A 14,701-nucleotide genomic window follows, 5' to 3' on the forward strand; every position below is an offset into this window, starting at 1 on the left:
TCAGGGGTGACCACCAGTATCTGGGGGAACGTTTGTTCACCACAGCGCCCCAAGGGATGACGAGGTTGAATGGTCACAAACTACTACAAGATCGTTTCAGGCTGGACATAAGGAAGAATTTCTTTACTGTCCGAGCCCCCAAGGTCTGGAACAGCCTGCCACTGGAGGTGGTTCAAGCGCCTTCATTGAACACCTTCAAGATGAAACTGGATGCTTATCTTGCTGGGATCCTATGGCCCCAGCTGACTTCCTGCCCTTTGGGCAGGGGGCTGGACTCGATGATCTTCCGAGGTCCCTTCCAGCCCTAATATCTATGAAATATCTATGAAATGACATTTTTTTTCTCCTCTGTCAACAGGGAGAAAAACAAGCCTAGTTTGGGAGATGAGTACCAGAGCTCTGTCTTTGTTCTGGCCTCAATATCAGCCCAGGGCCAGAGCTGGAGCTGCCCAGGCTGCTGCCGCCACTGCTGCTTAGAACTGCAGAGTCAGCAGAAATCCAGCGAGTGCACGTGAGAGGCCAGGGCTAGTGTCAGCCTGAGTCAGGGATAGGCAGGGGATCAGGCAGCACCTGTGGGGGATTGGGTTGGAATCTAGTGGGGGATAGGGAAGCAACACAGGTCAGAGATTGGATGAGTGATCAGGTAGAAGTTGGGGCGGCAACGCAGAGTGGGGATTAGGTTGGGATTGGATGGGGAATGGAGCAGCAGCTTGGGATGAGCGACCTGCACTTCTATCCCATCCCCTGTACTTGCAGGGCTGCTGCATCCCCTGACCCAGGCTGCCTCCCCATCCCCCAACAAGCTTCTGTCCTATTCTCTAACCCATACTGCTGCTGAATCCCCTGATATGTACTGCTGCCAAGCAGAAGCATGGGTCAGGGCATGGGGCAGGAACATGGGTTAGGGGATGTAGCAGCAGCACATCAATGGGAGGGACAGCATCCTGCACTCATGATCCGTGAACAGTACACATGGGGGATCATGCAAGGAATGGGGCAGCAGAAACCCATGTGTAGACTTTGAGATGGTGCAGAGTCACTTGGAAGAACTGGATGCCTTTAAGTCGGCAGGCCCGGATGAGCTCCATCCAAGGGTACTGAAGGCACTGGCCGACAACATAGCACAGCCACTGGCTGGAATATTTGAACACTCGTGGCGCACAGGCCAAGTCCCGGAGGTCTGGAAAAGGGCCAATGTGGTCCCCATTTTCAAGAAGGGGAGGAAGGAGGACCCAGGCAACTATAGGCCAGTCAGTCTCACCTCCATCCTAGGCAAAGTCTTTGAAAAAATTATCAAGGCTCACATATGCGAGAGCCCAACAGGACAAATTATGCTGAGGGGAAACCAGCACGGGTTCGTAGTAGGCAGATCGTGCCTGACTAATCTAGTCTCTTTTTATGACCAGGTTACGAAACACCTGGACACAGGAGGAGGGGTGGATGTCGTATACTTAGACTTCAGGAAGGCCTTCGATACGGTATCCCACCCCATACTGGTGAACAAGTTAAGAGGCTGTGACTTGGATGACTACACAGTCCGGTGGGTAGCGAATTGGCTAGAGGGTCGCACCCAGAGAGTCGTGGTGGATGGGTCGGTTTTGACCTGGAAGGGTGTGGGCAGTGGGGTCCCGCAGGGCTCGGTCCTTGGACCGATACTCTTCAATATCTTCTTCAGCGACTTGGACAAGGGAGTGAAGTGTACTCTGTCCAAGTTTGTGGATGACACAAAGCTATGGGGAGAAGTGGACACGCTGGAGGGCAGGGAACAGCTACAAGCAGACCTGGACAGGTTGGACAAGTGGGCAGAAAACAACAGGATGCAGTTCAACAAGGAGAAATGCAAAGTGCTGCACCTAGGGAGGAAAAATGTCCAGCACACCTACTGCCTAGGGAATGACCTGCTGGGTGGCACGGAAGTGGAAAGGGATCTTGGAGTCCTAGTGGACTCCAAGATGAACTTGAGTCGGCAGTGTGACAAAGCCATCAGAAAAGCTAATGGCACTTTATCGTGCATCAGCAGATGCATGACGAATCGGTCCAAGGAGGTGATACTTCCCCTCTATCAGGCGCTGGTCAGACCGCAGTTGGAGTACTGCGTGCAATTCTGGGCACCGCACTTCAAGAGGGATGCGGATAACCTGGAGAGGGTCCAGAGAAGGGCCACTCATATGGTCAAGGGCTTGCAGACCAAGCCCTACGAGGAGAGACTAGAGAAACTGAACCTTTTCAGCCTCTGCAAGAGCAGGTTGAGAGGCGACTTTGTGGCTGCCTATAAGTTCATCACGGGGGCACAGAAGGGAATTGGTGAGCTTTTATTCACCAAGGCGCCCCCGGGGGTTACAAGAAATAATGGCCACAAGCTAGCAGAGAGCAGATTTAGACTGGACATTAGGAAGAACTTCTTCACAGTTCGAGTGGCCAAGGTCTGGAACGGGGTCCCAAGGGAGGTGGTGCTCTCTCCTACCCTGGGGGTCTTCAAGAGGAGGTTAGATATGCATCTAGCTGGGGTCATCTAGACCCAGCACTCTTTCCTGCCTATGCAGGATCGATGATCTATTGAGGTCCCTTCCAACCCTAACGTCTATGAATCTATGAATCTATGAAAGGATTAACAGGGGCGCAAGTGGCAGGGAGGGATGCAGGACAAGCAGATAGATGGGGGACAAGCAGCAAGGACAGGTGGGAGGACAAGTAGGAGGGACAGGTAGCAGGGTGCAGGTCTGGGGAGGGAATGGTAGGGGAGCAAGGTGCAAGGTTCAGGATGCCTGCCCTCCCCTCCCCACCCCCATTGGTTGAGGACAAATTTAAGATGGTCCCCCAGTATTTAGTTCCTATACATAGAAAATTAGAACACATTTATAATTAAATTATAACATATTTATAATTTTCCATGTATAGAATCTAATTAATGAGGGGGTGTCTTCAGCTTGATGTAATCTTGGATTTGGGTAAATATGGTAATATAATCCAAAAGAACCAGAGGCCAGAGTATAGATAACAAATCCATTGTGAGTGAACAGTTCTGCATCTGTTTAATTCTAAGTGTTTTAATGGTGATGGTGATGATCATCATCATAATTTATTAACAGTCAAATAAAACAGAAAATGTGTGTCTGCATGTGGTGGACCTATGTGTTTATCTTCTAATGCCACCAAGCTTACTATACCAGTACTGCTGTAGAAAGCTAGTCCACTAGAAGCACTGAACTCTTCAATGAAGAACTGGGAAAGGGAGATGTGTTCATCTGTGCTTAATGACTCATTCCCATGTTTCCAGTACAGCATCAGGTCATCTTCATTGTAAGCATCTACAAGAGAATAAAAACTAAATTACCAGCTCTGCCAAGACAAGGCTGTCATGGCTTTCCTTGAGGGGGATGTGTGCCCAGCACTTTAAATTGGATTAAATTATTTTGCACCGCTTTAATGGTGTTGGTGTTTGCACTCATCAGCAGCATATTGTGCAGTAATTCCAGCCACTGTAGCAAATTCAGTGGCATAACGCGCCTTATATGACTTGGGGCATAGCAAACTAAAACTCCTCCAACGAGTTTTAGTTTGGTGCCCTACAGCCGCAGCGTGAAGCACCGGGCTCCATAGAGCTCAGGTGCTCTGCAAGAAGCCTTGCAGGCTGGCCCTGCAGTCCTTCTGCAGCAGCCTGGGAAGGCAGGCTCCACCTAAGGAAAAAAAAAAGTGGTGAACCTGATCATTTTTTTTTTCCCCCTGGAGCCTGCCTGCTTACCTGAGCTGTGCGTGGGCCTGGTGCTTCCCTTCACGGCTGTGGTGCCCCCTGGTACTGCCCATGCCAGGTGCCTGCGGGCAGGTACTACCTGGGAAGGAGCCACTGCTGCCATGGAGGGAAGCACCAGCCCTACCCCCCAGCCCAGGGACTGCTCCACCCACCAGCAGCCCACCCTCCCCTCCCTGCCACCAGAGAGACAGGTAAGTGCACAGGTGTGTGCATGACATGGGGGTTTACTTGGCCCTAAATTGAAGCAGTGTGTTAAAAAATCCACTGTTTCAGTTTAGGGCCCCTGTTTCATCTACACACACCCTGAGACAGCAGCTTGTAGCTGCTAATTAGAAATGGTGGGGGAAAAGTCCAGCAAAACATTATTTCTGCTGAATGTTGCCAACTAAGCTAAAATGTTTCCAAAAATGGTCAGTTTTGACCCAATTCTCTATCTTTCCATAAAGGATTCTCCATAACTGTGGAGTAGGAAAGAACATTCTTCCTTTTAGCCTTCCAAAATACATGCAGAGCTCTTGGGGTTGTTCTGGAAAATGCCTGGGGAAGGAGGGGGGCAGTGTTTCCTCGTAAGACTAAAAGGCTCATCTTCAAAGCCAATGAAACAGGGGACTTTACTGTCTACATGTGCATTTATGCTATCTTAAATTTACTGTACTGTAAATTACTGCACAGTAAGTAGGAATAGGCCAGTGTCTCCACATGCAGGTGTGAAAGCACATTAATGCTGTGTGTGGACTGGCTTGGGACTAAAGTTAATGCTAAGTCAGTCCACACACACAGTGTTACTGTGCAGTAGGCATTTACACATGCATTACTGAGCAATGACTATTCGCTCAAGTCAGCATAAGTCGCCATATTTACTGCATGGTAAGGGCGTGCACATGTAGATGTGCACCTGTACTGCACAGTAATTCTGGTTACTACGCAGTAAATGCACATGTGTAGACATGCCCAGAGTGTCTCCTGAGGGGGAACTACTATGGACAAACTGGACCGTGGATAGGAACACATATAGAAAGTACATGTTGCCATGCTAGAGTCAAACTTACAGCTTTCCAGTTCTAGAGAACAATTCTGTGTGTCCAGAGGAAACCTACTGAAATCCATGAAACACATGGCAGAAACTGTTATCCTATAAAAGGGACAAGAAAAAAAATAATGACAATGTTTATAATGCCTAAAAAGAATTGGTGACTTAGCAGCATCTTACTGTGAAATCTCAAGTCAGTTGGGTAGAATCCTGGCCCTTCTAAGGATTTTGTTCTTTGTCATTTTGTGTGATCCTGAAATTACCTTTTTGTTTAAAAGGTAAATCCAAACTGGTAGGAAAATGGTTTATATAAAAACCAAAACAATATTTTCTAACTTTTTACTTGTCTTCAATTTTTAATCACCCTGCTGGCCAGATTCCTGCTCCCTCCTATCTGAGGTTCAAGGTGCTTGCTCTCACTTTAAGGCTTTTCACGACTGGTTGTGCTTTCAAATTTACATCTTATCAAGACCAACAGGGGAAATTTACAATTCTTGGTGCTTCTTTTTCTAATCTTCTCATGGGCAGACCCAAACAGACAGCAATGTAGCACAGCATACTCCAAAAACTATTTTCACAGTAAGACTAGAAAACATAATTCCATAAAAAGATAACATTTTTAACACTGTCCCTCTCACAAACACACTTGGTATTTTACATATAAAAATTGCTGGCGTGTTTAACATCTGAGCCCTAGGTTGCAGGAGAAACCAAGTAAGGATGTTAATTCTGTCATTCCATCTGGTTTTCCATGAATATGTGGACGATAAGTGTCTCTAACATTTTATCCAATAAATAAAATAAAAGGTTAGAGGCAGCAGTTCAAAGTTAAATACAGGCTATAGTTTTAGTTAGTGCTACATTTCCCTGTGCTGTAATGAGTTTATCTTAGATTTGACATTTTGCATGGAATCTCCAATGAATTTTTATTCTGAGTCAAACTCAAAGTAAATCTTGTTGTGGTTATAATTGAATTTCAGTGACTCATGGCTGATGATTGTATTGTGAGTGTTTAAAAGTGTAGGATTTTAACTGACTGAAATGATGTTCTGAAGCTGACGTCTTTAAAATTTACACTTCTGTGGGTTTCAGCTTATGTAGCTGCAGAAGATTCAATGACCAGCAGCTGTATGTTGGTTTATAGAATGAAGACCAGGTTAGCTAATTTAAAAATAAATGAAATGCAATATTTAATGCTGGGTATTATGAACACAAAAATGGGGAATATGCAGATTTTCCACAAATAGTCTGGACATGGATAAAACAGTATCCTTTGAATGTAAATCTAGCAATATCAAAGGAGGTTTTTTATGATCATTTGATTCTTTAAGAACACAGATACTGAAATAACTCAGGCTTCTGGCCCACTGCATGGTCTTAGTCATTCTAAACCTCATCTAAACCAAAGAACATTTCCTCTGATCTATGTCACATGAAAAGCTGAAGCTTACATTGCACTGAAATCAAAAAAGCCAGCACAAAGCCTATGTGCCATTTAAGTCCTAGGTCAATAGGAATTATATAGCTCACGACTTCAGGCTGGACTTCTGCACTAGGGAAAATGTTGTTCTTTTAAATAATCTTTGCCACATCATCTGTGCATAAGTCCCCTCAATATGAAAATAAACGATGCACTGCAGATGGCAAGGGCAAGTACTTGCTTAATGTTTCTGCTCTTGTTTAAAACACCACCCAAGTCATTTTCATCATGCTGGTCAGTAGGTTATCAGCTCCACCTACCCATACATGTGTAGCTCCCATAGATATTAGTGGCAGTGCCTTTGAGGGAAAATATCAGTGCTAATATCTTTCATGCAGATATGAGAAAAGATTTTTGCTGTTTGTCAACAATTTGTAATTTTATTGGACTTAGTGAACAAAAAGACACAATGAGCATTGAAGTATTAATAAAAACCATTGACCACTGGCTGACATTAAAAGTAACAGTTTTCCAACAGTAGCTTTTCTTGCAGTCCTTGATGTTTCTGTATTTACATGTGAAATTAAGAAAAAAGAAAAAGTTATAAATATTTCAACCACCACACAACAAACTGATACATAAAATAACAGAAAAGTGTATTGACTGTAGTGTCAAGGCTGGATTTGTTTGCATCCATTAATACTTATGCCACTAATATTAACAAGCTTCAGTAACAAGCCATTCTGGAGAAAAGGACGTTAGTCTGGAGAGGAGAATACAAAGGGGGGATTTGCTAACAGTCCTCAAATACCTGAAGGGTGGTTATAAAGAGAATGGAGATTGATTATGTTTTTGGTCCGATGAGACAGGAGTAGGAATAAAGTAGTAGGGGAAATTTATGTTGGAGATTAGGAAGAACTTTCTCATTATGAAGATGATCAAACATTGGAACAGGCTGCCTAGAGAAGCTGGGGAATCTTCATCCTTGGATATTTTCAGGAGCAGCTAAGATACTTGGCTGGGGTTGTTTAGTTAGGAATGACCCTGGCTTGAGCAAGGGGCTGGACTAAATGACCTTGTGAGGTTCCTTCCAGCTCCACTTTCCTACGATTCGATGATCCTGATAGATTCTGAATTTAAATTACAGGCAGTCCTCGGACTTATGACACAATTGGTTCCTCAAAACTGTGTCTTAAGTCGAAACGTTGTAACTCGGAACCAATTTTCTCATAAGAAACAATGTTATAAATGGGGGATTGGTTAGTGAACCAAAGCCTGATGCCCTATTTTCACCAAAAATACCCCAGAATTTTATACTTGATCAATTATAGATGAGTAATATAGCTACATTAACATATTTATATTGTAAATAGCAATCATTGATTAGGAAGGACTTCTTTGAGGTGACTTTGCTGGACTTTTTGAAGGGCTCTTGGTTGAACTTTTTGAAGGGTTCTTGGCTGGAGTCTTCTCAGGAGTCTTGGCTGCAGGTTTTTCTGGAGTCTTGTCCACTTTCTTAAAGAAAGTGTCCAAGGAAGTTTGGACAGATGATCTCCAGGCAGTTGAGCGATGTAGCAAACTTGTTTGCTGGCGTGGCGTCTCATTGGATTAAGCGTTTTAAAGTTGAAACAGGGTGTCAATTTATAAATGTTGTCAGTGTAAAACATTGTAACTCAAAAAGTTGTAAGTTGAGGACTGCCTGTACTTGAAAAATCATGTTAGCTGACACAGGATCAGCTGTAGGTACGAATGTACAAGTCGGCACAAATTCCTAAAGGCCCTTCAGTGAAAGCAGAGATTAATATTTTCAGAAATTTGAGGATGATATTAAGATCCACTTTTCCTGTATTTAAAAATACAGGACCAGCCCTCAGCTGCCATCTTTATGAACAAAGTAGCAATCTCAACTTACTGAATAAACTCGGGCTATCCAACCTTTTAGCAGCCAAGGGTCACACACTGCATGGACCACACTGGCAGGGGCTCTAGGCCCCCTCATCTCCCTGGCAGCAAGATACCCCAACAACACATGGGTGGCAGCTCCCCCACCCCCACTGCAATGCATCCCTGCTCCTCCCCATGCACACCTCCTTGGCTGCAGGCTCCCTCCTGCACTATGCCACAGGTTCCCCTGGCACGGCAGGGTGTGCTGAGCCATGCCACCTACCCTGCCCTGCTCTGCCCTAAACTACCCTCTAGGGAAAACCAGAGAAGAGAGGGTGAGCCAAGGGCCCTGGCTGCAGCAGCAGCTGGAGTGATAAGGGGAGCAGGGGCCAGGGGAGCCTGGGGGGGGGGGGAGACCTGGGGGGGAGAGGAAGGGGGCACAGTTTAACCCCTTAGGTGGCACAAGCAACCTGTGGGCTGCCAATTGGACAGCCCTGGAATAAGCTAAAAACAAACCTTATTGGGAAGACTTAATGTTTAATGGCAAAGATACCAGATTCTTTCTCACTAGGTAGTACAGTGACTTCTGAGCTTGACCAGCCAAGGCAGGCAAAATTATTCATGTCATATCTTGCTACTGATACTTATAAGGCAACATTGTTCTTACCGTAGGCTGAAGAGTACATTGCCATCAGGGTATACCCGGAGCATGACATTCTCCATAGTTGTATCATGGATGAAAGATCTCTTGGAGTGGACAAAGAACACATCAGGTACCCAGATCTTCTTTATCAGTCTTCCATCAAAGGTCATGCTTCTGTTTTTGGTGCTAGGAAATGAAAGCCTCTCATCTTTCCAGTAATGTCTGAGGTATAAAGTCATTGTGAAATCCTTTGTGTAAAGTAAATTAAAAGGATGAAAGCATGTGTTATCGTCCTGCTTCTGAATACAGCAATGATAAATAGTAAAAGTAATCAGGCCAGACAACTTTGAGCTATGTCTCTGAACTTCATAAGCAGAATCCTCAAACCACAGTGAGGCCTCAAGAGCATTGAGAGAGAGTGTGTTGTGGATGACAGTTGCCTATGAGATGTCTGTTGTTTGCTCCACTTAGCTAGCACTAGTAGTTCAGGCAACTGAGGACATGTCTACACAGCTCTCTGGGGCCTGGAAATTAAGCCTTGCCCACCTGCTCCTGTTCTGTATGTTCCAAACCCAGAACTGACACATCAAGAAGACTCCAGGGATATACCCAGCAGAGCTTTCTGCTCTTTCTCTTGCCATGATTTATTTATATGCATATATATCATTATTATTTTCATCCAATAAATCAGAATTCCTAAATCTAGCATACACCAGGAAAGATCTGATTTCAGCTAGGTGCCTATGACTACACCAGATGTACCCCAGCATAACAAATCTACATAACACATATGTGCCATGTAAAGAAATTCACTATAAATGAAAGGTATGTTCTTGCCCAGTGCTGTGGAGAGAACCAGTAGCACTGCCTTTTATTTAGGTTGCCTATTACTTTCCATTATAAGGACCTGTTTTCAGCTATGACTTTGAAAAAAAATTAACCATTTGGGAGGAAATTTTTGATGCTGGGTATCTGCCTCAAGCCTATTCAACTGTTTCCAAGGATGGAACTAGAGAAAAATATCTTGTTTCTGAATGTTAGGATCTGTGATCTTTTCTTTGAAAAGCTTCATCATGCCATGTTTTGAGGAATTTGGCATTTGGCAAAGAGTTGTGTGCATCAGGGATATATATTTTTCCTGTTCCTTTTAGCACTTGGCCAAATTTGGCTACATTATAAGTTCTACTGTATACAGTAGTGTAGCTACACTTAAATTTTCATTGTGTTTCACAAGGTATTCAATATTATGTATTAATCAATGCAGTTATAAACTAGCACAGAGGCCACTAAAGATTTCTTGATGGATGTGTTTAACCATAGGCTATAACCTGGGGATAAACATGACTAGGAACCTGTGTGAATACAGAGCACCTAAGGGCTCACACCAAAAACAATAGGAATAGCTGAGTGCTCAGCTTTTTAAAAATCAGAACTTTACATGCTGTGTCCTTCTCTCCTGCACAAGTGAACAATCTAGCACATAATCTCATGTAATACTTATTACTTTCAGTGGGAATTACTCCTGCATATCGAGAAAAAAAAATACCCTTTTAAAACTCTACTTCTTTAATTATACCATTCTAGATCAGCAATTTGGAGGGCTGTTTTTGAGGCATCGGTGACCCCTGAGTTTTCATTACAATTATGAATTCCATTAGTTTTAGTAACGGAACAATAATCATAAAATTTACCATGTCAACTTCAGAAATGCTGTCAATGCTTTCTATCTGCACATCAATGCCTACTGGGATTGGTGAGCCTGCAAAATAATAGCACAAAAATGAGATGAGAAGTACAAGTGCTTAAAAAGAAGACAATATTTTAATTTAAACTCTAAACCCTACAGATTGCTACCTCCTCACACACATTCTGCCTTGGGTCTATCCACTGAGACCATATCAATACCTGAAAGAAACTATGATGAAACTTGATTATAAGAGTACATATCTTTAAGCAAACTCGTTGCAGTCTATAGGATATCACTGAAATTTGCAACATGTCCCTAAAGTCTGTGGAGCAGAAGACAATTTTCTTATGATTCCAAAGCTTTCTTTAGGATATAAACAGACATCACCAAATGAAATGGATCAGCGAAACAGATGTTGCCCTGTTGTCCCATGGGATCTGGCTCCTGCTGTTTCCTGGATAGGAGTAATTTCTCTGCCAGTGGGGAAAACCAGGGTTTCCCTATTTGCAGAGACAGGTGCCCAGATAATTCCCTAGGTGTGCATCTCTGCAAACAAGGAAACCAAGGTTTCCTCATTTGTAGACATACCCAGGGAATCCCAAACAGGGGAACCCAGACAGATGCTCCCAGGGCTTCAGGAGCCTGATCCTACATGCCCCAAGTCCCTGCACTCAGGATTGGGTCCTTGAAGCCCCATGGGTCCCTGCTCAGGGCAGTTGTAGGGTGCAGGCAGCTTCAGGCTGCCTATGCTCTCCTGTCTTAAAGCAGACACTGGCTGCAAAATAGTGGCACAAAATCAGACCACCTCTATTGTGGCCACAAATTTGGGGCATTTGTGGTGTAACAAGGGACACGGATGTCTGTTTCCACAGCCTTTGTGTCACCATAACAATTTTTTGGTGGCACAAAGTCAACGTCCATAATAACCTTTGAAAGTGGTCTATGCGGTATTTTAAAGAAACAATGGAATATCTCATTTATATAAAAATGTAAAATAAATTAAGGATAAAACAATGAAAGCAGGCAGAATGAAACAGCAGGAAAGGGGCACAGTTATTTTGATGTTTCTTCCTTTTCCTTGCTTTTGTTCACATCAACAAAGCCAAATAGCCCCCTTCCACCAAGTTAGAGAAGACACCTAAAAGAGCAACAGAAAATGTTCACTGCTTCCTTGTTTCCTCCATCTCTCACTGCCACTTGGATCTTACTGTTTCTATGCAAGTTACCAAGTGATATTTCTTACATACTGTTGTCATTACAGTGGCAGCCCTCGTACAGCATATTGGAACAGTGTGATTTGTCTCGATAGGAATCTTAAAATGTTCTCAAGCATTTTAAAACACTGCTGTGCAATTCCTTTATTTCACCTGCATATTTTAAGTGGGACTTGATCCTGTACAGCTCATGTAAGTATCTTCTGTGAATATAAATGCAAAGTAAAAAGTGAGCTGAAAGGCTGGGAGTACTGAGAACTAGTCAACAAGGTAGTTTTTTTGTAGTTATCTAATATAGGAGCAAAAGTTACTGCATTTCCTTTAAGCACCACACTGCTTATTCTAACATCTTGTTGGGGAGAACCAAGCATGAACAAGCTTCGAGTCTAGCCTGGTTTTTGTCAAGTTCTAGAAAGGCACATTACAGTGAGCCTCAGGACACAGCATCCCAGCACAACCATCAGCAAGCAAAGGAAGCACTCAGCTATGCTCCCCAGTATAGCTCCTCCAATTAGGCAAGAAGGACAAAGTGGCTGAGCAACATAATTAATGCAATAAGGACTCATAGTAGAGATGATATCTTTTATTAGACCAAAAAGATTTTTGCAAAAAAAAATTATTTAATTGCAATTAATGCAGCATTCAGTTCTCCTTCCATCATAAGACTGTGCCTCTGGTTTTCATGTTGCATATATTTACAGAGCAACCACCAGCAGCTCACTGCAGGCTCAAGTCAAATGAGATCTTTCCCTCCAATGCATGTTCAAGGAACTATGTAGTCAGCAACAGTATAATGATGTTCCCAGGTGCCTGGAGCAACTGCCACGTTCAGGGGCAGCAGCAACTTCTGGTTGCTGCCATGGTGCCAGTGAGATCCTCTAGCAGCAGCTGTTCCCCCTCTTCCCCCACAACCAAGTCAGTGCCTAGCTCACCTATCCCAGTCACCCCCTACCCTAGTTACAGCACTGATAGTCAGGGCTATGCACATGTTGCTGTGCTCTCTGCTTATAAATGTAGTAACTCAGCTTCCTTATGATTCCTGTGCAGTCCACTATGGGATCTAGTTACATCAACATTTTTCATTTGAAATTTGTTCTTACTAAAACTGGCTTTTTAATCACAATGGACATTTCCACTGGGAACATCTGATTTTGAAAAAATAATGAAAAAATGGACTTTCCATTTTCTTGAACAATCCCCCCCTCCCCCATGTAGAAGAAAGAAGCGAATTTTAAATCAAAGCTACTAGCATGACATTTCATTTTCAGGTCAAAAAGTATTTCTTGCCCAGCTCCAAGTAGTACTCTATCAATTGATAGCAGAATAAAAGTTCCATTAGAGGAGAAAGATCGTATCTTTATTCTTGAGAAGGGGGAAATCGCAAACATGACATTTTAACTAAAGTATTTAAAATACAGGAAATGTTCAGATCTTTTTTGTATAGCCCATTCCAGGGTAGAGCAGAACATAAAGACAATGGGACAAGTTCTGCTCTCCATTATACTGGGGCAACCTTAGTGATTTCCTAGTGATTTCGCAGAATTTGACCTCATGTTTTAAAAGCACAAATTAAGCTTGAGTTTCCTTCTCTGGATTTTCCTTATTTCGGATTGTCTGTGTTTAGAAAGGATCTTCTGAGTCCTCAACCTTTCTGTTAGCTTCTTACAACCCTGGTTGAGGGCAAGCTGTTTCTTAAGAAATCTAGTAACTGTTTTTCAGTACTGGTGCAGCTACGCTGGTGCTAACAACAGCAAGAACTATGGTAGACAATAGACATGTCTCTGGGGTTCTTTACACTCATATTGGGAAAACTTGTTCAAATATTATTATAAGACCAGAATAGACAGTAGGGGCACTGGTTGGCAGTAAGCAGAGAGGCAACAGAAGATGGATAGATGTTAATTTAAGTGCTATTGACATTTTATAAGCAATAAAATATTGTATCAAATTACTACCTAGGTATTTTGCAAGGCAAACTCTCCATTCTGCCCCTGCTCTGAGTGGGATAGGTGTAGTTTTGTGTTTAAAAATGTGATGGACAGCAGTGGATCATAATCCTTACCTGTAATGAACATGCTGTGTTCTCTTTTCTATTTGTAGTTAGAAGAGACTCCCTGCATGTGAAGTGCAAGTGGGTGGTTTTGTTGGGAGAAAGTTTCTAGGATTGCAGGGACAAGTATAGACCTTATAAAACAAGGGTGGCTAACCTGTGGCACTTGTGTGTGTGGCACACAGCAGATCAGGAAGGGAAAAAGCAGAGCAGAAGACAGTGCAGGAAGCATAGGGAAGGAGACAAAAAGCAGAGAAGCAGATCAGGCAGGGGAAGGGGCTGGAGTGGCACTGGGGGTGGGTGTGGGGCTGATTTGGGGCACACCTGCCAAAACAGTTGGCCGCTGCTGTTAGAGAACATCAGAGAGGCTGATGAAAGGGTAGATTAGGTACAGCTGATTGTGACTCGATCATATTTGTTATGTGCAAACAAAATAGTCCCAACCAGTCATACTTTGCACATGAAAAGGACAAATTTCAAAAAGCTGAAAGCAATTATAAGCCAAGTCAGCTTGGACAAATAATTTAAACAGAAAAGAAAATTGGCAATCATTTAAGAACATTTTCCTAAGTGCCCCAAAATCCACAATCCCACCATAGAAAAAGAGACCACAGTGGTTGAGAGGGAAAAAAGCAAAAAACCTAGCTTATATAGGAAGTAAAAGGAGTATAAAAATAACTTTGAAAAACCAAAAAGTAGAATAAAGGGAAAGTTGACAGTGGGTGCATCTACACGTGATATTAGTGCACCTGAATAAACTCCAGCACACTTCAAGCTGCAATTTATTGCTCCTGGGTGCAGCTTTTACACATGCACCCAGGACTGCAGCACAATGAACCAGTGTGGCGCAGCTCCAGCTGGCAGGAGGTCCGGGGGATCAGCCTGCCAGACTGGGACTGCTCCAACCTGGCTCAACGTGCTGCAGAGGGACTGGCTGGAGCACAACGGTGCTACAGTATGGGGCTAGCCAACAGGCAGACCCACACTGTAGCATCCTCATGCACCAGCCAGACCTGGTCACT

The 14,701-nt window shown here is 43.5% G+C and overlaps 1 protein-coding gene across 1 annotated transcript in view; it reads right to left on the reverse strand.

The window, feature by feature from the left end:
- Positions 1 to 14,701, reverse strand: part of GABRR3 (gamma-aminobutyric acid type A receptor subunit rho3) — a 58,784-nt gene that overhangs the window by 12,020 nt on the left and 32,063 nt on the right. The window contains exons 4-7 of the mRNA XM_059724321.1: positions 10,420 to 10,487; positions 8,753 to 8,976; positions 4,801 to 4,883; positions 3,168 to 3,308 (exon numbers count right to left, since the gene is read on the reverse strand). Coding sequence (XP_059580304.1) covers positions 3,168 to 3,308; positions 4,801 to 4,883; positions 8,753 to 8,976; positions 10,420 to 10,487 — 516 coding nt within the window. The remainder of the gene's footprint in view (positions 1 to 3,167; positions 3,309 to 4,800; positions 4,884 to 8,752; positions 8,977 to 10,419; positions 10,488 to 14,701) is intronic.

This window comes from Alligator mississippiensis, chromosome 1 (assembly GCF_030867095.1).
Source record: "Alligator mississippiensis isolate rAllMis1 chromosome 1, rAllMis1, whole genome shotgun sequence".
NCBI lineage: Eukaryota > Metazoa > Chordata > Crocodylia > Alligatoridae > Alligator > Alligator mississippiensis.